The sequence below is a fragment of the Podarcis raffonei genome, chromosome Z (genome assembly GCF_027172205.1).
Source record: "Podarcis raffonei isolate rPodRaf1 chromosome Z, rPodRaf1.pri, whole genome shotgun sequence".
In the NCBI taxonomy this organism is placed as follows: Eukaryota; Metazoa; Chordata; class Lepidosauria; order Squamata; family Lacertidae; genus Podarcis; species Podarcis raffonei.
The window spans coordinates 11,977,275-12,004,035 of NC_070621.1; the positions used below are offsets into that span (position 1 = coordinate 11,977,275).

General features: G+C 45.1%; 1 protein-coding gene across 5 annotated transcripts in view; it reads right to left on the reverse strand.

Moving 5' to 3' along the window:
* Window positions 1–1,746: 1,746 nt before the first annotated feature.
* Window positions 1,747–26,761, reverse strand: part of MVB12B (multivesicular body subunit 12B) — a 97,912-nt gene continuing 72,897 nt past the window's right edge. For all 5 annotated transcript variants that reach the window (XM_053374740.1, XM_053374742.1, XM_053374738.1 and 2 more), the window contains exons 8-10: window positions 22,779–22,834; window positions 19,591–19,650; window positions 1,747–3,488 (exon numbers count right to left, since the gene is read on the reverse strand). In XM_053374740.1, coding sequence (XP_053230715.1) covers window positions 3,402–3,488; window positions 19,591–19,650; window positions 22,779–22,834 — 203 coding nt within the window. In that variant the 3' untranslated portion in view covers window positions 1,747–3,401. The remainder of the gene's footprint in view (window positions 3,489–19,590; window positions 19,651–22,778; window positions 22,835–26,761) is intronic.

Consider the following 26,761-nt stretch of genomic DNA (forward strand, 5'->3'; position numbering starts at 1 on the left):
TGGGCCACACACTATATATATATATTGGGGGGGGGGATGAACTAATTCCTTTGCCCCACAAATAACCCAGAGATACATTTTAAATAAAAGGACACATTCTACTCATGTAAAAACACGCTGATTCCCGGACCATCCGTGGGCCGGATCTAGAAGGTGACTGGGCTGCATCTGGCCCATGGGCCTTAGGTTGCCTACATCTGATCTAGAGGAACACATGGCCAATGCCAAGGAACCAACCCCTTTGTCTCTCCCCCGCATGGCGGTTGCTGGAATGACCCACAGGAAGCACTTAAAAAGGTCAGTGAGACTTGCACATGTGTGCACACAACAAAAGAGATGTGTGTGCAAATTGTTGCATTTGGCAATGTACAGACAGCTTGCATCACTTTCTTTTTCTGAGACAAAGCATTACCTGTGAAACGCATTTGTCATGGTTTAAAAAAGCCTCAAGACAATGTAGGCTGTTCAGAACACACTGAATGCTATACCAGCAACCTCCAGTGGGGGAAGACAAGGGTAAACCTGTGCTTTTCCAGTAGATAAAGGGCTGGTTGTGAAAGTCTCTGTGGGCCTCTCAACAAGGAAGGGGGGGGGGCGAGACTCACATGGTTTCTGTACGCTCTCATTTTAGGTACAGACTGCCCCCTACAGGAAAAATTAACAGTGGCAGGCTCCAACGCACCAGCTTTTTCCAGGTTTGTAAGAAAAGGGCCTTGGTCTTCAAAATAATGACCCTGGCACTATCAACCTATTTTTTTCATTTCATTTTTTCATTTCTTCTAATGATCCATAGGGCCTAGTTCTCAGCTGAGGTGGTAAGCCTTTTTGTGGACCTGACCCCCAACGATAATCCCGTCACCTAGCATGTCAGATCAAAAGGGGGTAACCTAGACACGCTAGATTGGCTTTTGTGTATGTGTTGGATGGGGAATAGTCCATGATGTGAGTCCCCACCTGCAGTTTCAAGTGGTTCATTCCAGCCATAGCTTTTGCTGCTCCATGGTTAATCTTTGGGGTTCAGAGTGGGAAAACGGGGCTGAGGGAGAACAGTGACAAAGACAGCAGCATGTAGATCAGGGGTGGGAAACCTGTGGCACTCCTGCTCCCATCAGCCCTAGCTAGCATGGTCAATGTCAGGGATGATGGGAGTTGTAGTCCAACAGCTACTGGAGGGCCACTGCTTTCCCACCCTTGCTTTAGAAGACGGATTCTCCAGATAAAGACGGCGGGGCAATGTGTGTCAAAAACCTGCAGGAGAGAAAGGCCCATGAAAACACTCTATCAAGTAAACACTGCTGTGAACTGTGAGTGAATGAAGCAGCAGCAACTCAGTCCACCCAAAAGCTTCAGATCTGCCCACCCACTTGGGCTGGAGAGGATTCTTATAACTCTGGAGTTGGAAGCAGTACTGGGTCAGCCTATAGGCAGACTAAGCACATGCTTAGGGCACCAGCAAAGCAGAGGCACCAAAAAAGAAGAGAAGAAAAAAAAAGACACTTTAAAAAGAATTTGACATTTGGTATTTCAAAAAAGCATTGAAGTCGTCATCATAGGAAAAATCTGAATTTTGTTAGACATAGAATAGTAGCCATATGGGAGATTAGGGCTACAGATAATAAAGTACTAGGAACATCCCACACCGTCAGGAGGAAGATGGTATGTCTATATCAACTTTCATCCATGCACTTAACCTCGGAAGAGCAATTGAAGAACATGCTTGCCAAACAACTCACAAGAGCAGCTACCTTTCTATGACCACCGTGTTTTAATTTGAAGACTGTTAGACAATCATTATTTACATGTTACACAGCTGAACCTTTCCACATGAAGAGGGCAGTGGGTGGGGAGAAGTGGTAATAATCCTGTCCCTCTTTGCTGCCCCTCAAAAACATTTTGTTCTCTCCGGCAGGGACTCTCAAACAGCAGCACATGAGATCACACAGGCTTTCCAAAATAACTTTAAAAAAATAATAATACAGTTAACAGATTTCACCAAGACATGCATTTGGGTCTCGAACAAGACACTTGTCGTGAGCATGCTGGAGACTGAAGTTTAAAGTTGTCCGTGGACTGGCGAAGTGGGACCAGACTTGTTGTGAACTGAAGTCTTAACTCCCTTCTCAGGAGGCTTCCAGAGGCACACATGGTGGTCGCTCTCATCATCAAGCAGCCAATAGGGGAGACAAAGACTTTAGGAGCCAGCTGCTGCGACCGGCATGTTTTGATTGGCTGTCTTCTTAGCTGCCACATTCAAGTATTTCTGGGGAGAGAATGGAAGTCTGGACATCTTTCCAGGCAGTCTGCATTCAGAGACAGATAGATAGAGTGCACCACAGAGCATCTCCCACGCTTCCAGGCAAACATCTAGGTCTATTTTCAGCTGGAAAAAAGAAGCGCCCCCCCACCAACAGGCCTTGGAAACCAAGTAAGGTGGATAGCGTGATCTTTGGATGAAGAATGGCTTTGCTAGTGGGACTGGGAGAGTGGATCTCCAGGCTTCTTCATGAGCCAGAGGCAAGTCCAGGCCACAAAAGGTCTTCAGCTCATTTCCAACTGCAAACAATTGGCTGTGTGGGATTTTCATGGCAAAGAAGGCAAAATTGTTGGCTTTTCTTATTTACTTTCTTCCCTCCTCCAGTGCCGAGTGAAACTGTCACAGGTTATGGAAGAACACCAGCCAACCAAAAGCACAACCCAGTTTATTGTCTCTGTTCAGTCCAGACATAAACCTCAACCTTGTATAGAGATTGAGGTACAAGTTTAGAACCAATGATATGCTGTGATTTTAGAGTCCCACATGAGCAGTAAGACTGCACTGGATTGGCGGTATTCCAGAATCAGCTGGGAGATCACTGTTAAAAGCCACAGATGAGGTGGCTGTGGCTTCCTAGATGGCGCAAGGCGTTTTGGAGAAAGATGCCTTCACTGGATTTTAACCTGGCAGAACCAGTTATCAGAAACAAAGCAAACAACATCATAAAAAAGGCGATGGACCAACACATCCATCAATCCAACACATTGGTTAGCATGGTTATGATGCAGAGTGGACCCTGAAAGGAGATATGGGAGGTCAAGACAGTTGATGAAAAGGGTTAACGCAGCCAAATCAAAATCTCTGAAGCAAGGAGAGATATCAAAAATAAAAAGAGAGAAACAAAGAAGAAATAAATCCTATCCAGTTATTTTGTACAAAGACAGCGACAAATCATCAGACACAAGAAAGAGAAAGAAAGAAAGAAAGAGAGTCCCCTTTGCTGGAAAGGGTTCCAGTAACACTGCTTTTGTGGGGAGGGGAGAATAAAGGGGTTTGGGGAAAAGGTTACGTGGAGAGGAGGGGAATCACTCTCCCCTCTCAGTAGTACATGTGCTTCCCCTCTCCGTGGCACCCAGGGGTGGGGGCTTCAGGACTGCTGGAGCTGTGGACATCGAGTGGGGCTCGGGGGGAGCCTGGCTGCAGCGCTCTGCTCTGTCCGGAAGCTGTAATCGTACTGTGGGAAACAGAAATAGAGGTGTGTTGAGCTGGATTCACAGATAAGCCACACCACACAACAATCAAGAGAGCCAAGGCAGCTGAGGAATGGACACCTAGAGATTTTAAAGCAGACTCTTTCCAAGCTGACCTCACTTGTGTTTGGGTAACAAAGAGAGGCTTAGGTCATCATCCACCACATGCATTTAAAGCACATGGCTTCTCCGCAAAGAATCCTGGGACATGTAACTTGCCCCCTTAAAGGTAAAGGGTAAAGGTAAAGGTACCCCTGCCCGTACGGGCCAGTCTTGACAGACTCTAGGGTTGTGCGCTCATCTCACTCTATAGGCCGGGAGCCAGCGCTGTCCGCAGACACTTCCGGGTCACGTGGCCAGCGTGACAAGCTGCATCTGGCGAGCCAGTGCAGCACACGGAACGCCGTTTACCTTCCCGCTGGTAAGTGGTCCTATTTATCTACTTGCACCTGGGGGTGCTTTTGAACTGCTAGGTTGGCAGGCGCTGGGACCGAACGACAGGAGCGCACCCCTCTGCGGGGATTCAAACCGCCGACCATGCAATCGACAAGTCCTAGGCGCTGAGGTTTTACCCACAGCGCCACCCGCGTCCCTTAACTTGCCCCCTTACAGAGCTATAAACCCAAGCACCCTTAAACTACAGTTCCCAAGATTCTTTGGGAGGTGGTGAAGCCACTTTAAGAGGTTCCCCATGCCCCTGGTTGGCTTTCTCTAGGGAATGAGTCTTTCATGTGGCAATCCCTGGCTTGTGGAACCCCTTGCCAACAGAGGTTTGGCACGAAGCACCCTTCCCTTCCTGAAGATGACTTCAGGAGGGAAAAAAGGTTTAGTCAGGTCTTTACATCACTATATTTTTCCTTTCAACCCATCAGCATTTACGGATGTTTTTAATTATAGTTTCATGCATCTCTTGCTCATATTACAGTGGTACCTCGGGTTACATACACTTCAGGTTACAGATGCTTCAGGTTACAGACTCCGCTAACCCAGAAATAGTACCTCAGGTTAAGAACTTTGCTTCAGGGTGAGAACAGAAATCGTGCTCTGGCGGCGCATTAGCTAAAGTGGTGCTTCAGGTTAAGAACAGTTTCAGGTTAAGAACGGACCTCTGGAATGAATTAAGTACCTAACCCGAGGTACCACTGTATTCTTATATGATGCATTCTGCCTTGCTGTATTTCTATGGAAGTGCATAGTTTGTTTTGCAAACAAACAAACAAACAAACAAACAAACAAGCAAGCAAAGTGCTTTAAGTGTAAGGTGTAGATGTGACCAGAATCCCTAAATCTCCTTAAGTAATTTTGGGGTGGGGAGTGTGTGGAGGGAGTGTTAGTTCAGGGGTAGGGAAGCTGTGGTCCAGGGACCAAATCTGGCCCTCCCTTTTATCTGGCACTCACTCCAAACCATATATATCCCTCACTGGCCCTGCTTTGCACTCTTCTTGCTTGAGTGTTTCTGTTCCTGGCTGAAATGTGTTTTTGCCTCTTGTTTCCCTGGATGGAGGACAGAAAGAAGCATGTGTAGGAACCAAGCTAGTGCACAAAGCTTTAACATTTAAACTGGTCTGGGGAAAAGTTCTGAGAGCCAGACAGAGAGGCCTGGGGGCCACATTAAACTATTTGGCCTAAGGTTTTTTTTTTTGTTTTTTTTGACATGCAGTGGCAGAGTAAGTACAACCATCTCCTCAACACATGGAAGTTCTTTCAGCTGGGGAGGGTGTGTGTGGAGGATTCCAAATCATCTGTTCCTGCAGATGTCCCTAAAAGCCCTTGGCTCCTGCCAGAAGGGATTAAACCAGAGAAGTGTCTTCATTGAGCTGTTACTTAAATCAGCATTTACTCCAAAGCCTAGTATGAAGAACAGTACATGTAGAAATACTGCCACCTTGTGGCCAAACCACAGTGCAACACCAAAAGTAAACATTTGAATACTAAATACTGTTTTCTTACTGGCTGGTCCCATCTTACTTCCTGGATGAGACCAGAGATCCATCTAGCCTAGCATTACTGGTGACCATAGGAAGCCCGCTGATAATATTAATAGGCTCTTGTGTATTTCTGAGGCTTTAAAGCACATGCTGCAATCTGCAGGGTAAGCCAGTATTGGTGTCCTGAGAGTGAAGCTGCCCACAAGCCACTGCTAACAAGATGCTCTTGCTCTAGACTCCAACCAGCTACTCAGTCATGCCTTCGTGCAGCATACAATAAGAGGGTGCCAGTTTACTTGTATCTCACCCGATGCTGAACGTTCTGTGGCTTCTGGAGGCCAGTGATCATGCTCAGTCCCTCAGGGGGTCTGGGTTTAGGGTCCTCCGTCACATTTCAGCTTTTTTAAAAATTATAAAAAAATACCGTATTTTTCGCTCTATAAGACACACTTTTCCCCCTCCAAAAACTAAGGTGAAATAAATGTGTGTGCGTCTTATGGAGTGAATGCAGGCTCCATGGCTTCAGCGATAGCAACACCGACCCCTCTCACTCCCAAGGCTTCAGTGAAAGGAGGCTTCAGGCGGCTATCCCTGAAGCCTGGAGAGCGAGAGGGCGTCCTGGCGCTGCACAGAGAGGGAGAGCTGCGCAGCGCCCCTTCAGCCAAGCGGGAGGAGAAATGGAAGGGGCTCCGTTTCTCCTGCCGCTTCACTGAAGGGGCGCTGCGCAGAGAGGGGGAGATTCCCCCCCCCCTTGTTCTCCCCCTCTAAAACAAGGTGCATCCTATGGTCGGGTGCATTCTATAGAGCGAAAAATACGGTAGTTTTGCATGCCTACGTATCTTAGGTTCCACATCAAACAAGCATTGCTTCATTCACAGTAGCCCAATTTTTGTGCCATTTATGCTGGCATGGAACCTCTGAAGTTTGCTGTTAAAGAGGGAAAGCTGTTTCCAGATTAAGAGGAGGCAGCTGAGGTCACTAGTGTTGTAAGAACAGCTTGATCTTCAAGCCCCGTGTAGGACCTTAAGGTCCATAAATAGCAACATCCTAGAGGTCCCAGGCCCTAAGGAAGATAGATTAGCCTCAACCCATGCAAGAGAGAGAGAGAGAGAGAGAGAGAGAGAGAGAGAGAGAGAGATTAGCCTCAACCAGAGCCAGGGCCTTTTCAACACTGGCTCCGGCCTGGTGGAATGCTCTGTCTCATGAGACCAGGGCCCTGCAGGATCTGATTTCTTTCCACAGGGCCTGTAAGACACAGTTGTTCTGCCTGGCTTTTGGCTTGGAATCAACTTGATCCCCTCCCCCCCTTTCTTTCTTTTTTTCCTTTCTCCTTCTGTGATGGAACTCCTATTTGGGGACTTCCCTGGCTTTTTTCTGGCCCACGTAGGACCAGTCTGGATAGTTGGCCTTGGTGAAGATTTGACGTTTTCATCCCCCAAAAGTTTTTGATTTGAGTTTCTACTGAATTGAGGCTGCATTTTAATGTTGTATTTTAATCTTGTTTTTAAGTTGTATTTTAATCAATTGTTTTATACCTGGTGTTAGCTGCCCTGAGCCCAGTCTTGGCTGGGGAGGGCGGAGTATAAATCATAATCATCATCATCATCATCATCATCATCATCATCATCATCATCTAGCCTAGCATTGCTGTTTCTACCCTGGAACCCTCCAGTCAAAAGAGTCCTCTACCCCTGTCATTACCTGCACAACAAAGAACTGCCATTTGAAGACAGACTGTCCCCATTTAACATCACAGCTACTAGCTATTTGTAGACCTATCTCCTCCATGAATGTGTCTAAGCTCTTAAAAGCCGTCTAAGGCAGCAGCCATCACTATAACTTGTGCCACAGGCTTCATCCTCACACCACGGCCCACAAACGCCTTGAACATCTGAAAGACCCCCTCCTTCCCTAGGCCTTCTCAGGTGCTGAAACCAGCAGGGGGTGGGGCTTGGTAGTTCCTCCACCCTCAGACGTTTGGGATGGTGGTGGCCCAGGAGAGGGCAATTCTCTGTGGAGACCCCTAAGCTGCGGAACTCCCTCCCCACAGAGATGCATCATTCATTGATTTCCTTTATTAGACGTATTAGTCACTTGTCACCCAAAGGTATCCAAGCAACTTACAGCAAAAAGAAAAAAGCAATGCCTATTACCATGGGGAGAAGGTGGGGGCGATCATGTAATATATTAATATTTCATATAACATAACATCCATTTAAAAAAATACTCAAATAATAAACAAAGCACAACTAAGACTTGCTAATTCATAAAAAAACCTTAAGGTAAAGGTAAAGGTATCCCTGCCCGTACGGGCCAGTCTTGACAGACTCTAGGGTTGTGCGCCCATCTCACTCAAGAGGCCGGGGGCCAGCGCTGTCCGCAGACACTTCTGGGTCACGTGGCCAGCGTGACATCGCTGCTCTGGCGAGCCAGAGCCGCACACGGAAACGCCGTTTTACCTTCCCGCTAGTAAGCGGTCCCTATTTATCTACTTGCACATGGGGGTGCTTTCGAACTGCTAGGTTGGCAGGCGCTGGGACCGAGCAGCGGGAGCGCACCCCGCCGCAGGGATTCGAACCGCTGACCTTTCGATCGGCAAGCCCTAGGCGCTGAGGCTTTTACCCACAGCGCCACCCGCGTCCCTAAAAAAACCTTAACCTCCCCCTAATCCAAAACTCATTCACATCAAACCAACTGTTTCCCCCACTTTAACCTCCCCACCCAGAAGTCTGGTGTCAAGGCCAGCTGCTGCTGGGTGGTCCAATGCCCGCCAGCGATTCTCCTCTCCCTTCGGGGGGCCGTAGCAAAGCAGGAAGACAGCATTGAAAGTTTTACCTGCTTTGCGACGGCAGCAAGAATATTATTGGCACAAAATTGGAAGCAAGAAGAAATACTGACAAAAGAAGAATGGAGGATGAAACTGATGGACTATGCAGAATTAGACAAATTAACAGGAAGAATTCGAAACCTGAGAGACCAGAGATTCACAGAAGACTGGTCTAAATTTACGGACTATTTGAAAAGTAATTGTGATGATCAGATTACACTTGTAGGTCTGCAAGAAGTTTTGTAAGGTGAATTATTGCAAAAATGGTAAAGAGGAGAATTGTTAGTTAAGATAATTAAAGGCAATATGAATTTAAGAAATGCAGAAGAAGTGGTAAGAATGGTGGATCATCAGAAGTGCTGATGGAAGTCCAAAATGATTGTACAAGTGAAGTTTTGTTGTATGTATGATAATATCAACATGTTAAAATTATTAAAAAATTACTATATTAAAAAAGAAAGTTTTACCTGCTTTGCAATTGACTCAGCTACTGCTCTCCCCCCCCCCCCCCCTGCAAATCTGTTCCAGAGTTTTCCCCAACCCTCCAGAGCATATTTGGGGAGGGGACAGGAGAGGGGATAAGGTCCTGTTGCACAGGCCTGTACTTTTATTTAGGGCTTAACCACACTTCTGCCGGTCCAGCCACTTTACGCTGGGGTAATCCACTGCCCATTGGTGAACTGGAACAGAAGTCAATCTGCAGAAAAACCAAATGATGTTTGTTCCGACTGAGTGGCAAACAGCAGGGAAAGCAACAAGGTGACAGAAAGACCGCTCAGACCTGGGACAAGAGGAAGTGTGGGCGAGCTGTTTGTTGAATATCGCCCACCTTATGACACCTTCATTATACAGCTTCCAGCAAATGCTGCAGGTGCACCTCTTTACCTTGGCTTTTGATACCTTATGTGTATATTTTTTTTTTACCCACCTTATTATTTTTGCTATTTTATATTTGCTATTATATTTGCTATTTTTGCTGTTTTCAATATTGTGTTTTAATGTTGTAACCTACCCTGGGACCTTAGAGTGAAGAGTGGGAAATAAATAAATAAATAAATAAATAAATAAATAAATAAATAAATGTATGTAATAAAAAAAATATTTTGTGTTAGCATAGGCAGTTTGTATGCAACAGCACAGGTTAACACTGATACTTTCTGAGTGTAATTTAAGACAGCTTATGTTTATTTATCAGAAGCACATTCAGGTTTCACTATCTGAACGCAATACATTCTCAGGAAATTGTTTGTTAGGCAAGTGTTCACATAATGAGTCAATGATTTCCATTGTTTCCTTTGGGGAAATATCTAATGTGTTCCTGATAATGGAATTTCAACCTTCAAATGACAGGGAAAAACTAGGAAAATCTAGGAAAATCTTGCAAAACAAGTATGAAAGAGAACTTTTATTTGTCTGATCTCTCCCCCTTCTTCCCTGCAAGGTTTCTGGTGAAGGGGCTGCCAAGAAGTAAGGCTTCTTAAAGGTTGATTTTTTGTTTGTAGTACTACACACAGGTCAGGCTGTTTGATATCTGAATCTACGGTGTGTATGGCACGACTTGGGTATTAATTCCTCGTGTCTGGATAAGTGGATTTCCGTACAATGAGCATTTGGAGAGACCCCAAAAGGAGGTGGAGGTGGAGCCAATGAAAGGCAGAGCCAACTAATTCTGATTTTGTTCCCATTCTCTCTGAGTTATACAAGGGCAATACTGAGACCTGAAGAAGCAGCAGCTGATGGGCAGGGCCAGCCCTTGGTTTAGATGTAAGAAGGCAGGCAGTGTAAGAAAAACACTGGGGCCTAATTTGAATAGTAGAGTGCCTGGTATCTGGTGGGCAGGGCTTGTGTGTTTTGCTCTGGAATCAGCCCTTCCCTTCAGTGTGTGTTCAGTTAAGAATGTCAGTTGAGAGGGACCAACTGCCTCTTCTTGTTTCTTGCCTCAGACTTGCCTCATGATGCTGCTTTAGTTTCTCTCAGTCATTGTTATTTTGTTAGTTTTCTTTATTATTAAAGCTTAGTTTACATTTACGTGAGCCACTTATTTTTCTCAAAGAAAAAGAAACTCTGCTGAAGAATGGTGGAATACAGTGGACGCTTGGGTTGTGAGCGTGATCCGTGCGGGATGCATGTTCACAATCTGCAGCGTCATGTCTGTGCAAACATGGGTTGCGATTCGGTGCTTCTGCGCATGCACAAAGCACGATTTAGTGCTTCTGCACATGTGCGACCGCCAAAACCCTGAAGTAATCCATTCTGGTACTTCCGGGTTTCGGCAGTCCGTAACCCAAAAAAACGCAACATGAAACATCTGTAACCCCAGTTGTGACTATATCCTAAACTTGGGCGAGTGAGAGGATATTTCCAGTTTGCCAGGAGGACTGATTTTGTTAATCATCCCCCCCACAACAGGCAGGTGGGGGCTGGCTGAGGTTGGAGGGGCAGTGCCACATTCAATGAATGAACCAGCCTCTAAATTCTCCCTTCCTGCCCCTCATACATTTGAGCCACCACCCAGGATGCCTCCATAACAGCAGAAAGACTTGGAGGCCACATTTGACCCTCAGGTCTGAAGTTCCCTAGCCAAAAACAGCACTAAACTAGATGGACCAATGGTCTGGCTCTATATAAGGCAGCTTCTGACATTCCCAGAATTTGGGAGCATAATTTGAGCGTTTGGGTTTGCCTCTGCAACTGTGTGGGATTGAATGATCCAGTCGCTCCTGGTGCCACAGAACTACCCTGCCTTTAGTGAAGCTACAACCTGCACTTATTCTAGAAGCTGTCGGTCCATGACAGACAATGCCTCTCTTGTTGGGGTCCTCGGAAAATGGTGCCACTGGATAATGTAGCTAAACTAAAGAAAGCAGATGGTGAAATGGAAATGCCTTCCTCACAACGGTTGTAAACACAAGAAATGGAAATATAACAGGCAATGGAATTTGAACGTATGGAAGTAGGCTAGAATTAAGTGACAAGGAAAAAATATGGAATATTATTCCAATATGTGCTCAAAGTGGAGAGATTTTAACATGGACATGGGTGGAAGAATTTACTATTGCTTCGTATGGAGGAATGGTGGTGGGAATTAAGGGAGCTGAAGTAGGGTTGTCATATTTCAAAAAGTGAAAATCTGGACACAAAAGTTGTTGATTATTTTTTTTTGCAAGATCTAGAAAAAGTAGTAGTAGTTTTGGAGCTTTTAAAAGGAAATTCACTCCCCAAAATCATGGGTTTTCCCAGACATTTTAAGACATTTCCAGACATATGGGAGCCCTAGGTAAAGTAAAAATTAAAGAAAAAACATGGTTGATACCCTCTTGGACTTTCCGTGGGAAAAATAAATGAATGGTTCTGAGAAACTTTGACTTAAATATTATTTAACAGAAAGTGGAGAAGATCATGGACTGAATGTCTTAAATATTTTTCTTTCTTTCTAATGTTAACTGATAGATGGAAAATCAGTTTTCTCTACTGTTACTTTTTCTTTTGTCTTTTTCATTTCATTTCATTTTGCTCCTCTCTCCCCCCCCTTCTTCTTTCTTTCTTTTTTCTTTTTCATTTCTCTTTGGAGTCCTATGTATGGGACCCTTGTAATGGTCCAGGGATTGTGTACTCATGGGGGTGGTAGATGGTTAATGGAGAGCCTTGGGTGGGAGACAAAGTAATGTGGATCTCCCAGGGTGAGAGGCTGGAAGGAAAAAGGACCCTGGGCAAGAGCTGGGAAGCGAACTGGGGACTGAGAACTACTTTTAGGAAAAGACTCTGCATTTTACTTGTTGTGTTTGCATTTTTTGGTAGCTGTTATTGTATTGTATTGTGAAAAACTTTAATAAAAAATCTTACATACTTAGAAAATGCCTGGTGCCAAGGTGTGATGCAAAAGGAGTGCAAGTACAGTCATACCTTGGTTGTCAAACGCCTTGCAACTCGAATGCTTTGGCTCCTGAACACCGCAAACTCGTAAGTGAATGTTCCAGTTTGCAAACGTTCTTTGGAACACGAACGTCCGACATGGCTTCCAAGTGCAGGAAGCTCCTGCAGCCAATCGGAAGCCGCGTCTTGGTTGTTGAACATTTTCGGAAGTTGAACGGACTTCCAGAACGGATTCTGTTGAACAACTAAGGTACAACTGTAGAACATTCCAAAGTGGAGCAAACCTTGCTGGAAAGAGAAGCTGCAAAGCAGTGCCTGATTCCGATGACACAAACTGCTCTGTTTAGCTGCCCTTGCTATGGGCAATGACTGGCAGGGAATATGATCCTGGTTTGATGTTCTGGTTACTAAGACATGATTAAACCAAAAGCCATAGTAGAGCAACAGCCTTCATTAAAGCCCACCAAAATGTCACAAACTAATGTGCAACCATTTGAGTCATCCAGAGCTTTTCACCAGCTGAGTGTTATGCAATGGAGGGCAGGGCATCTGATCTGTGTACACAAGGTCCCAGGTTTAATCCACGGCATCTCTTGGTAGGGGCTAGGAGGTACCCCTGTCTGAAAAACTGGAGAGCTGCTGCCATTCAGTCTAGACAACACAGAGCTAAAGGTAGCAATGGTCTGACTCAATATAAGGCAGCTTTCTACGCTTTTGGCCAGGCGGTAGATCACTGGTAGAGAATCTGTTTTGCACGCAGGAGGTCCCAGGTTCAATCCTGAGCATCTCTAGGTAGAGCCAGGGCACACGTGCTGTTGGAAACTCTGGAGTTCTCCTGCCAGTCAGTGTTTACATTACTGAGGTAGATGGACCCAGAGTCTGGCACAGTATAAGGCAGCTTCCTATATCCCTATGTGGGGCTGGATGGGGATTATGAGGGGAGGGGGATGCAAAGACAGACATTGTGCTGGATGTTGAAGCTACGAGTGTGAATTTTTTCCAAAGACCAGAACATAAAGCCCAGCAACCAAGTTTGGATGTAATAGGAAACTGAGTGTTTAAATCAGGGATGGGGAGCCTGTGGCCCTCCAGAAGTTGCTGGACTCAGTGGAGAAATGTGCTTATACATATATGTATATATTGCATTTTTGTTTAAAAGGAAGATATATTCTGTGACCTCTGTGACTGCAACGTGGCCTTGTTTTGTTATAATGTGACAAGCCTGTTTGGCAGTTGGTTGCTAGGTAACAGGATTTGGCAGGAGAGGGGAGGCTGCCTTAAGACTTAGTGGGTGGGATTAGGGCTAAGGGTAGGCAAATGTCAGTCTGATTGGCTGGAGGTTTCAGTCAGTTGGACAGTTAACGGCTCAGCAACAGATTCAAATCTCCGTTCAGATATGAAACTTACTAGATGACTGTGCACCAGTTAACAACAACAACATCTATCATCATCATCATGCCATCCATTTGACTGAGTTGCCCCAGCCACTCTGGGTGGCTTCCAACAAATTAAAACATCGAACACAGCAAAACATCAGACATACAAAAACTTCCGTATACAGGACTTCCTTTAGATAACTTATAAAAGTCAGATAGTTGTTTATCTCCTTGACATCTGATGGGAGGGCGTTCCACAGGATGGGCGTGACTAACAATAAGGCCCCCTGTCTGGTTCCCTGTAATTTCATTTCTCAGTGAGGGAACCACTGGAAGACCCTCAGAGGTGGACCTCAGTGTCCAGGCTGAACGGTGGGGGTGGAGACACTCCTTCAGGTATACTGGGTCAAGGCAGTTTAGGGCTTTAAATCTCAGCGCCAACACTCTGAATTGTGCTTGGAAACGTACTGGGAGCCAATGTTGATATTTTAGGACCATTGTAATATGGTCCCAATGGCCGCTCCTAGTCACCAGTCTAGCTGCCGCATTCTGGATTAGTTGTAGTTTCCAAATCACCTTCAAAGGTAGCCCTACATATAGCACATTGCAGTAATCCAAGTGGGAGATAACCATGGGATCTACTACTCTGACAAGACGGTGCGCAGGCAGGTAGGGTCTCAGCCAGTGTACCAGATGGAGCTGTTAGACAGTTGCCCTGGACACAGAATTAATCTGCACATCCATGGACAACTGTCCTGGTCTTTCAGGGGCACAGTTACTCCATTCAGGACCAGGGAGTTCTGCACACTCACTTGCCCCTTGTCCCCCTGATATAGTACTTCTGTCTTGTCAGGATTCAACCTCAATCCGTTAGCCACCATCCATCCTCCAGACACTCACATAGGACATTCATCATCTACACTTGTTCTAATTTAAATGAGCTGCGTATAATCTGCATAGTGGTGAACACCCAGCCCAAACCTAGTGGTTTCATATAGATGTTAAAAGTGTGGGGGAGAGGACGGAGCCCTGATTTACCTCACAAGTGATCACCCAGGGGTCTTAGCATTCACCCACAACACTACTTTCTGGTCACGGCCCAGAAAGAAGCAGAACCACTGCATAACAGTTCCCCCAGAACCCAGCCTTGCTAGAGGGTCCAGAAGGATACCATGGTCAATGGTATCAAAAACCGCCGAAAGATCTAGCAGAACCAGGAAACAGCTTTCACCTCTCTCTCTCTATTCCACCGGAGATCATTGACCAGCACGACCAAGGCAGTTTCAGCCCCATGATGGGGCCTGAATCCTTACTGGAAGGCATGCATGGAGTTGTTCCATGACCACCCACTCAATCAGCTTGGCGAGGAATGGAAGATTTGAGACTAGGTGATAACTGGCCATAGTGGTCGGGTCCAAAGATGGTTTTTTAAGAAGTGGTTTAATAACCACCTCTTTAAGGGGTTCCAGGAAGACTCCCTCACAGAGAGAAGCATTCACTATCTCACAGAACCCACTGCTCAGCCCTCTCTGGCTCAGGATGGGCAAGGATCGAGAACAGGTGGTTGGTTTAACTTGTCTAAGCAGCCTGTCCACATCCTCAGAGATAACAGGTTGGAATTGATCCTTTACAACCTGACTAGACAGAGCACTGGCATTCTCTTTCTCTTTTTCTCAGCCTGCCCTACATAATAGGGTTGTTGTGAGGATAAAATATGATCACAGAATTCATCCTCCCCAGAGACAGCTCTTAGCATTAGGTAAGTTCCTCCAAATTTTAGTGATAAACCCATGTAACTGGTAGCTGCTAGTAGGATAGGTGGTAAACAAATAGAATGAATATTCAGAAGTTACTAAGCCATATTAAGTTGTGGAATGGGCAGTGACCTGAAGGAAAAAAGCTTTCCCCCCTATGAATGTGACCAAACCCCAGGAGGTAAAAAGAGAACAGGTGTTCTTCTGTTTATGGAATGCTCTCCCCTAGGAAAACTGCTAGGTGCCAACTGAGATTGTTTTGACCTCAGGCAAAGATGTTTTTGTTTTACAATGATGCAAAAGCATTCTCCTTTCCTGCAATTTCTAGAAACAGGTATTCAGAAGCATACTGCCTTAGACTGTGGAGGCAGAGCACAGCTATCGTGTTTAGTAGACAGTGGTAGCATTATGTTTTAAAGTCATCCAAGCTGGTGGTCATCACTACCTCTTGTGGGAATGAGTTCCATAGTTTAACTATGTGCTGTGTGTAGAAGTACTTTCTTTTCTCTGTCCTGAATCTTCCAACATTCAGCTTCATTGGATGTCCACGAGTTCTAGTGTTATGAGAGAAGGAGAGGAACCTTCCTCTGTCCACTTTCTCCGCACTGTGTATAATTTCACACACCTTTGTCATGTCACCCCTTACCTTTTCTCTAAACTAAAAAGCCCCAAATGCTGCAATCTTTCCTCAAAGGGGAGTCACCTCATTCTGTTGATCATTTCAGCCACCGTTTTCCAGAACCTTTTCCAACTCTACAATATTAGTTTTGAAGTGAGGAGATCAGAACTGTAGACATACCTGGAATGGAAGTTCTGTTGCGTAATGTTTGATGTATTACAGTATTTTAATATTTTGTTGGAAACCTCCCAGAGTGGCTGGGGAAGCCCAGCCAGATGGGTGGGGTATAAATAATAATAATAATAATAATAATAATAATAATAATAATAATAATTATAATTATAATTATTATTATTATTATTCAAAATCCAAAAGACATCCATGCCTTCTCTTTTGGAGTGAACATTTTACCACACCCTCAATTGCTATTTTGATCAACTGCTATTTTGATTAAGCCACCAGGGACTAATTGATTCATGTTTGTGGGGGCGGGAAGATTTCCAGCTCCAGATCACTAACTGGCTATCCCTGTCTGTCAGTAACATAATGTCACAATTTCATTTTTGTGAGCAAGTTAATACAGTGGTACCTTGGGTTAAGTACTTAATTCGTTCCGGAGGTCCGTTCTTAACCTGAAGCACCACTTTAGCTAATGGGGCTTCCTGCTGCCTCTGCGCCACTGGAGCACGATTTTTGTTCTTATCCTGAAGCAAAGTTCTTAACCTGAGGTAATATTTCTGGGTAATATTTCTGAAGCGTATGTAACCCGAGGTACCACTGTATGCCCTGTTCATCTACTTTATGTATGAGACCTACTGTGGTGTACAGTGGTACCTCGGGTTACATACGCTTCAGGTTACATAGACTTCAGGTTACATACACTTCAGGTTACAGACTCTGCTAACCCAGAAAGTGTGCTTCAGGTTAAGAACTTTGCTTCAGGATGAGAACTGAAATCATGCTCTGGCGGTGCAGCGGCAGCAGGAGGCCCCATTAGCTAAAGTGGTGCTTCAGGTTAAGAAGAGTTTCAGGTTAAGAACGGACCTCCGGAACGAATTAAGTATTTAACCCGAGGTACCACTGTAGTGGTTAGAGTGTCAGACTAGGACTTGGGAGACCTGGGTTTGTATCCGCACTTGACCATGAAGCTTGCTGGGTGGCCTTGGGCCAGTCGCTGCACCTCAGCCTCACCTGCTTCACATGGTTGTTGTGGGGATTAAATGTATGCCTCCCTGAAGAAAAAGTAATTAAATATAAATGCAATGAACAAGTACATTCCCTCCCAATGCAATATTTAATGCCACCACTAGATGACACTGTGTGACTATAAGAGAACAGAGTTTGTTTATTTTTTATGTTTTTTTGCATTGTTTTATTATCAACACCTGGTTATCTTGAAAGTTAATGGCTGGGGAAAGTTTTAAAGAAAGGAGAATACATTTTGGCATTATCCCGGTTGCAAGTTTGATTGCTACCTAGGTAACTGGGAAATGTACACCATGTTCTTGGAAAATTAATACGGACACCTGCTTAGCAAAGATGTTGCACGGAAAGTGATGTATGAGTACACATCTCCCTCTCCTTAAAAAAATAAATAAATAAAATGGCATGAAGGAGAGTCTTGCCGAGGAGATCTTCCTAAAGGCAGCTCAAAAAAAAATTGGCACCCATGTCTTCATTAATTTTATGTCAATGTCGCAGTGTTGCAGTGAACAGCAAGGGCCCGCAGCTAAGGCAGCAATAAGCGCTATTTTTCACAGATGCAAACGCATAAAGATGTCAGCTCAAACTGTTTACTAATTAACACTTAAAAAGATACAAATTAGATATGCGTGGGTAAGAGCAATTATAATCAAGACGAATTTCTCCAGTCATTTGGGATTGGGGTGTGAGGGGGGGAGAGAAATAACCAAAACTCCCAAGCTGAATCGCTGGAACCAACATTTAAAAAACAAATGAACAACCAAACCTGAATTCCTGCCAGTTAGCAAGTGTGTTCGTTTAAAGACCATTACATGTGACTGTGCTCAGGAGGGGAGGCCTGCTGAGAAGGAGTGGGGGCATGGGGCGTGAGGGAGGGAGGGAGGGAGGCAGCAACTTGGGAGGATCTGAATAAAATTAAGTCCTTTGAAATGCAGTTGAAGAGGCTTTGCTGAGATGGTGAAATTAAGCCATAAAAGCCAACAACACTTCCCTTGTCGAATCCTGAGAGACTGATTTATCTTAAAATGTATGCACTTGTGGCATCATGTTACTGTCAAACAGGGATAGCCAATTAGTGATCCTGGGGCTAGAAATCAGCACTTTGTAAGCTGCCTTACATAGTCAGACTCCAGTGGTCCATTTAGCTGAACCTGGGATGGGAAACCTCAAGCATAAGAATGGCCAAGGCCCCCTCTAGTCCAGCATCCTCTTCTCACAGTGGCCAACCAAGATGCCCATGGAAAACCTGCAGACTCTCCCCTCCTGCTGTTTCCAGCAACTGATATTCAGAAGCATTAAAGGCTCTGAGGGGGCAAAGTATGGCCATCAAAGCTAGTAGCCAATGGCAACCTTATCCTGTATGAATTTGTCTAATCTTTGAAAGCCATCCAGTTCGAGTGTTATGAGAGAAACTTTTTCTATCCCCTTTCTCCATACCCACCCCCACATGCCTGGGTAATGGGGAACAATTGTGGCCCTCTAGGACGCGGGTGGCGCTGTGGGTAAAACCTCAGCTCCTAGGACTTGCCGATCGCATGGTCGGCGGTTCGAATCCCCGCGGCGGGGTGCGCTCCCGTTGCTCGGTCCCAGCGCCTGCCAACCTAGCAGTTCGAAAGCACCCCCGGGTGCAAGTAGATAAATAGGGACCGCTTACCAGCGGGAAGGTAAACGACATTCCGTGTGCGGCTCTGCCTCGCCAGGGTAGCTTCGTCACGCTGGCCACGTGACCCGGAAGTGTCTGCGGACAGCGCTGGCTCCCGGCCTATAGAGTGAGATGAGCGCACAACCCTAGAGTCTGTCAAGACTGGCCCGTACGGGCAGGGGTACCTTTACCTTTAGGCCTCATTATCTGGTCCTCAGAACTCTTCCCAGGCCATGCCCCTCAATAGCCCTGCACTGCAATCTTCTTGGGTGTGTTAGTCTGGCTGGAATGTGTCTTTGAACTGTGATACTGCCTCTTGCTTCCCTGGATGGAGGAGTAACACTTGTTGCCTCACCCAGTTTTGCCTCTAAATAATAATAATAATAATAGTAATAGTAATAACAGCCTCAGAAGCTGGAGGAGAGGCTGAGTTAGATTTCTGCAAATTTTAAAGGCAAGATTTCATACCACCCTGTATGAGTTCTCCCAGTCTCAAAATATAAATATATCCCCACCAGAGCAGCTGACAAAGGCGAAAGCCAAAATGTTTTGCAGCAGAAATAAAATCTGTTTGTTAACCACCCTGTTGTATATATTATTTTAGTGATTAACTGAATCCCAACAGGGAACCACAGCAAGCTTGTGTTAAGTGCTGGTCTGAAGCTTTATCTATATGTACAAAATAAATTGTGCAAAGTGGGGAAAGTTATGCATATTTGCATCAAAATACAGACGCTGCAGAATTTGGGTTATGGTGGTGCAGAATTTCACCCACAGCCTTGTAAAGTGAATAAATCATATCCAGGCTCTGAAAAGAACTCAGGTGGTGAATCAAGGAAAGACAAGATTCCAGAAGGGACTTACCTCCTTCTCGATTTCTGCCAAGGATTTAATAGTGATGCCCAGGAGATCGACTGGCTGCATCTATAAGGAAATTCAAAATAATAATAACAATAGCAACAACAACAACAACAACAATCAGTTTATAAAAATGATAATTCCAGCAAATGAAATGTTCCAGCTTCCTAGCAAGTGCAGGGATTAGTTAAGAGGCTCACAAAAGTCCAGTGGGTCACAGGATCCCAATACATCGTGGGTATCTCCCCCGAAAAAAACAAGTCGACAATCCATTTAAAATTAAGCTTAAAATCAGGAAAACCACTGGGTTGGAACTTCTTTCCACTTCACCCTCAATGAGAGCAGTGTAGAACTTAGCTTGTGTCAGTTATCAGTACACTTATCTGCCAAAGCAGATACCTGATTATCACAATGGAGGTCACTCCTCCTTTGCACTCCATTAAAAAGTACTGAGAGCAGCCCAATACCAATTATAATCAATGTGGTTGGCTCAATGGATGAACAGGTGGCCTATCTGATTCTTCACAGGCTGGCATTCTCCCCCATCCCAAAAATTGTGCGTTTTTCCCCTAATTGCTAAAGGAAGAAAGACAATTATGTCTCACATGTGTGGCTTTTAAGAAAAGTTTTGAATCTGAGGTGCCTGGGAGGGGAGACTCAGAAAATACCATCTAGCAGAATGGAAAAAAGCTGGATTCTAGCACAGCTAGAAATTATTCTGGAATGTATGAACTTGGAGAACTGTTATAAGGGTGATATAATGAAATTCAGTTAGAGGAGATTCGAGGAAGTCAGTTATCAATTAGATATTTGAAGAAATAACTTTTATCTGTGTTTAATTTTGTTGTATTATGGTGTGTTTTTCTTTGTTGTGTCATTTTGAGATAAGTGTAGAAAATCAATTTTAAAAAATTGGGGGGGGGGGATTATTCTGGAATGTATGCCCTAAATATTTTGAATAATTGAATAATTATTTTGAATAATTGACAGACGGAGAATCGCGAGACACTCTTTTTCCTTTCCCTTTCCTTCTTATCTTGCTTTTTCTATGATTTTTAATTCTAGATAGCTCAGTGTTAATTCTATTTACATGTATGTTTTGGTCTTTGTATTTGGGATGGATAAGGATGTTCGTGCTGCAGAAATGAGAACTGGAGCTCTCAGTTGGGCTGGATTACCCAGGGTCTTGCTCTTAAGATTTGAAAAGACTGTGTGGCTTAGCGGTTTTAAGTGTCTCAGCAGTGTGATAGAGTTGGGGAGACACCCAGGTCCAAATCCTCTGCCAGGAAGCTTATTGGGTGATTCTTAGTTAACCAGCACTCTGTAGCTACCTTATAGGGTTGTTGGGGAGATACTATGTGATGTGTGTTTGTGTGTAGGTTGGGAGAGGAAACATGTATTCTGCTTAAAATTTCTTAGAAAGTTGCCAAGATAGAAGTACAATAAAATAAATAAATGAAAAGTGGCTCCTTTGAATTGAGTAACGGGCAGGAAGGTTTTTTTTTGGGGGGGGGAGGGGAGGAAGAACTAGATTTGGATTTGCCTGTTGCAATGGCCCACGTGATGGGGAGGAGAAGGGCACTCCACTACCCCAGGCCCACTTGCCATTCTTGGGGCAGTGAAAGGGGTGGCCTCAGGCCAGCTTCTTTGCTTTGCAAACTGGACACGTATGAGCTAGAGTGGTGCTGTTAAGTTGGACTTCAGGGCCCAACTCAGCAATAAGAATAAGGTGTGCTGAGTGTGCTAGGCAGCAGTGCTGGCTAAACACATCTCAGTCTCTCAAGTAATACACATTACCATCCCAAGCAAGGGAGCATAAACTTGGGCCCAGGGGCCAAATGCCTCCAGGCCTCTCTATCTGGCCCTTGGAATTCTCATGAGGCCACACCCCTTCTCCTCAGGCACACCCCTCACTGGCCCTGCTTTGCACCCTCCTTGAGTGATTTTGCCAGGCTGGAATGTGTCCTTGAACTCTGATCATGCCTCTAGCTTGCCAGGATGGAAGACAGTGAGGGGTGTGTTAGTTTACGGAGCCTACTGTACAAAGGTAAAACCTACATTTGTTGTTCTGCCTGCTATTACCTTTCACCCTGCCCACTACTGTCATGTGGACCCTGGGACATTGCCCAGAAGGGAGTGCAGCTCTTGGTCTGGAAAGAAAAAAATCCCATTCCTGGCCTAATACGCTAACAGCCCAAGAGGAGCTTTTACTGTATGAACAGACATTTGGGCACTGACTGTGTTCTCCAGGCAGAGGGGGAAGAAGAAGCAGGGAAGATGGACGAGGTTATTCTTAAGGCTGCGTTGCCGCTGCCCGGACTCCAGCTGAGGTCCATCTGCTGCCTCATTAGGACGTAATGACCTCTCAACTTCTGAGAGAGGAATTGGTAAACAGGACCAGCGAGGCTGTCCTTCTCTGCGGCAGCTGGGAGCCAGCCAACGTCGTCACGGCAACCAAGAGGAGTTGGGTCAGCTCAAGTTACTTTGCGCTCCATGTGCGGAATAGCTCACATTTTTCAAGGTCTAAGCAGCTCCCAGAAATAGGGAGTCGGGGCGGCGGGTGCAAGGTTCGGTTTCATTTGGCTGGAGACAGCACAGGAACAGGGGAAAGAGGCCATTTGATTCACTTGGGGTTGTGCCCAACTAAATTCTACTTGGAGTAGACCCATTGAAATGAATGAACATGGTCATTCCCCAATAAATCTATCAATAGATACAGACCTAACTTCTGGCAATCACTACATCTGGGCCATCCAGGAAAGGAAAACTAATACTGTTCCTCTGTATGTGTATTTCTTGTGTGCCAGGAGCTGTCCTATTTTCCTGTTCTGGATGTTGTCACAAGTTCTGCTCTTGGAATGGGTGCATGTTAAAAGTGGTTCAGGAGGAAGGTTGCTCTTTATATCAATGGCAAGATAGCCAGGACTGCCATCAACTGTAACTTTTAAAAACTTGTGTTTGAGCTTGCTTTTTTCCTTCTGCTTCTTCCTCCTTTTTCCTCACATGCCATGTCTTTTGAACCTGAGGTCAGGGACTGTCTCAGAACTGATTTTTATAAGCCACACTGAGAGCCTTTCTTTGGCCAGAGCCCTGAGTACCAATGCTGAAAATAAACAGAGAAGGAGCAGAGAGAAGGAATGATGGCCAGAGCGATTAGAAAATATACACTTATGTACATGGATAAAAGAACTTACCCCTTCGGAAGCGCAGGCAAACTTCTCCGAGATCATAAAAGGCACTCCTTCCATCGCTACAAGCACAAAGAAAGCAGCATTAGCCATCACTCAATGCTGATGTGATTCACAGCACTATTTTTCAGCCAAGTTCCCAAAATCTACATCTCTCTCACACTGTACTCACGTGTCAGTCTGTTCCATCTCCCTGACATTCCCCGTTAATTTCCACATTACATTTCAGCTTTCACACAACTTAAAAACCAGGTCCAGAAAACTAATGAGAGTATACTGTGTCATTTGATTCCAGAAAACAAATCTGTTTGCAGCCCCCTTAACCTGCAAAATTGGGGGAGCACAATGAAAAAACTGTGTGTGGAGGGGATATACTAGCATTCAGCTATTTCCTGCTATTTTCATGGAGGGATCATGGGGTAACAGAAGCAGGTATGTGTGGAAAGGGGTGAGGAAGTAGTGACATTGTTCAATTACACTCTTTGTGTCACACCACACCCACTGGTGGGAGTGAAATTTAGTGTGGAATGCTGATATACGGCCTAGGACCCTCGTACCTACGGGACCGCCTCTCCTGGTATGTCCCACGGAGGACCTTACGGTCTTCAAACAAAAACATCTTGGAGGTCCTGGGCCACAGGGAGGTTAGGCTGGCCTCAACCAGAGCCAGGGCTTTTTTGGCTGTGGCCCCGATCTGGTGGAACGCTCTGTCACAAGACACTAGGGCCCTGCGGGACTTGACATCTTTCCGCAGGGCCTGCAAGACAGAGCTGTTTCACCAGGCCTCTGGCCAAGGCACAGCCTGACCGCCTCCTTTGGTAATCCTCATAGAACTCTAGCCCAATGGTTGCCATTAATTTGATTTTGAATTGATTTTAAAATGATTTGATTTTAGAATGTTGTGTTACTTTAATTGTTGTTAGCCACTCTGAGCCCGGCTTCAGCAGGGGAGGGCGGGATATAATAATAATAATAATAATAATAATAATAATAATAATAATAATAATAATAATAATAATAATATTTTGGTCAAAAAGCCGCAGTTCTGTAGCACATCAGGTGCTGTAGGGTGAAAGAAACATTAAAAAAACAGGACCGAAGCACTTGCATTACAATCAGAAAAACTAATGCCTTGAGATCTAGGGGTATAGGGCAGTATACAATTTTAATAAATCACCACCACCACCCCATGTCAGAATGCAGCCCCTACTCACAGCACAACCATTATACTCAAGCTGGCCTTGTCTACATAAGTTTTTGACATGCCCTCCAAATGATGACACTTTGGGAAAACATCTCTCCCTCCCCATCTCTCAGCCTCATTTTGCCTGGGCTTGGGTTAGAGATGAGGGAGAAATTCAATTCAGTTTGCATTTAAGTTCAGTTTGCCTCCCTAATTTGTGCTGTCCCAAGCCATGAATCAAGGGAAACACAGCTATCCTTCGAAATTCACACTTCCCCCACCAAAGAATGCAAACAATCAGGAAAAGGGTGTATAAAAACTGATAGATTGGTGAAAATCACATACAAAAATGCAGTGCTTTAGATAAAACAGTTTTGCAAGACTGTGTGAAAAAAGCATACACATTATGAGAAATTCATGTTAAAATGCTGGTGAACTTTCATGAGGATGACTTTTTTAAAAAATCACATTTATTTTATGTATGTGGAATGCATAGCAGAGTACATACGGGTTTCTGCTCCATTTTCCATCCTTGTACTGAACGCATTAACTTCGGAAGGTGGCTGTTTCATGCGCCTCCCGATTAAACCCCAGGACTTATTTCAACCCACTTGTACGACTCATAAGGAACAGCAAGGAACTATAAACAGCAGAAGCTACTGGATCTGTGTGCTGCTCCCTCATGTGGTGAACTACTGAATGGCAGCTTCTCAGTGGAGGTACATTTCATGAGCTGGATTGCAGCCACCCACCTGAGCTGGTCACTGGATCCTTGTAAGCAGGAAGGGAGTACAAAGGACTTCCCGTTTAAGCAGGGACTTGCTTGAGCAAGAGGCCTTCTGAATTCTGGTGTGTTCCTGTCATTCTTAAGTTCTGGTTTCTCACTGTCCCTGCCTTGCACCTGCCATGCCTCTCTCTTATTTTTGCTTTGTTGATATACTATACTGAATTGTTCATTAAATTTTCAGGCAGAAACCATAATATGAGCTCAAGTACTTCTTCAGACTGGAGCTAGGACATAGAGAACAACTATCAGTCAGCGTATAGACAATACTGAGCATAGAACAATGGCCTGGCACAACAAAAGGCTGCTTCCTATGTTTGTTTATTTAATTGCATTCACAGCCCACCTTGACGCGGGTGGCGCTGTGGGTTAAACCACAGAGCCTAGGGCTTGCCGATCAGAAGGTCGGCGGTTCGAATCCCCGTGCTGGGGTGAGCTCCCATTGCTCAGTCCCTGCTCCTGCCAACCTAGCAGTTCGAAAGCACGTCAAAGTGCAAGTAGATAAAGAGGTACCGCTCTGGCGGGAAGGTAAACGGCATTTCCGTGCGCTGCTCTGGTTCTCCAGAAGTGGCTTAGTCATGCTGGCCACATGACCTGGAAGCTGTACACTGGCTCCCTCGGCCAATAAAGCGAGATGAGTGCCGCAACCCCAGAGTCGGCCACAACTGGACCTAATGGTCAGGGGTCCCCTTTACCTTTACAGCCCACCTTACTCTCCAAAGAGCTCAGGGTGGTGCATGAGTCCCACCCACCCCACATTTAATGCCCACAACAACCATGTGAGGTAGGTTAGGATGAGTGGCAGAGACTAGGTTACCCAGTGAGCTTCATGGAGGAGTGAGGATTTGAACTCTTGTCTCCCACATCCTAGTCCAACTCTTGCTCCCCAAACTTCCTCTTTAAATTGAGAAGCTTTGGAGAAGACAGGAAGCACCCAAATATTTATAAAAATCTAGATTCAGGTTCAGAGCCCACCTGCTATGGGGCTCATGGGGAGATTTTGTACAGGATTGTTGAGAGGATTAACTGGAGAGTGTCCTAGATCTCCTTCGAGGAAGGAGAAAGGCTATGAAAGACACCAGTGTGTGGAGAAACCCACAGCAGATGAAAAGTGGGGAAAATATATGCCAAAACGACTCAGCGCTACAATGTGGATTTGCCCAAGCAGATGAGCTTCCACAGAGCTGTAATTAAGGAAACCTGTAATTAAGCAGATGCCCTTTATCGGAACGATTGTGCTTTTTTTAAAAAATAAGAATGTCAAGACGCACAATGAGATCTGTTATTAAGGCTGCTGTGTCAAAGAGAAGTGAGCACGGAGTCGCAAGAATCAGTCTTGTCAAGGTCTGTCATCAAGAGATTATTTGTGAAGTCTATGCTTCGGAAAGTATCAAGCATGGGTGGATGGGAAAAAGAGAGACCGGGGAGATGGGCATGTTCAATGGCTGCTCCTTAGGGAGAGAGTACTGGCAAACTATTGCCATGACCCATTTACCACAGTCAGTGTGGGAAACTCACTTTCCAATAAATATCTTCTGCTGCTTGCCCCCTATTTCTTGCTAGGGATCTCAAACTAGAGACTCCAGATTCAAATGTACTTTTTGAGAAGGGCTGTAGCTCCATAGTAGAGAATCTGTGTGACACATAGAAGGTCTTAGGTTCAATTTCTAGTATCTCCTGTTATGGATGGACCTTGTCTGAAATCCTGGAGAGCGACAGCCAGTCAGTGTAAACCAGGCATGGCCAAACTTGGCCCTCCAGCTGTTTTGGGACTACAACTCCCATCATCCCTAGCTAACAGGACCAGTGATGAGGGATGATGGGAACTGTAGTCCCAAAACAGCTAGAGGGCCAAGTTTGCCATGCCTGGTGTAAACTATGCTGAGCTAGATATATCAATGGTTTGACTCAGAGAAGGCAATGTTGAAATGTTCTCATGTTCTTTCCTTGTCAGCCCATGCTGGAGGAGGAAGCTGCTAACTTGCTCTCTGGTGCCCCCTGTTGCTGAAGGTCAAAAGGTGG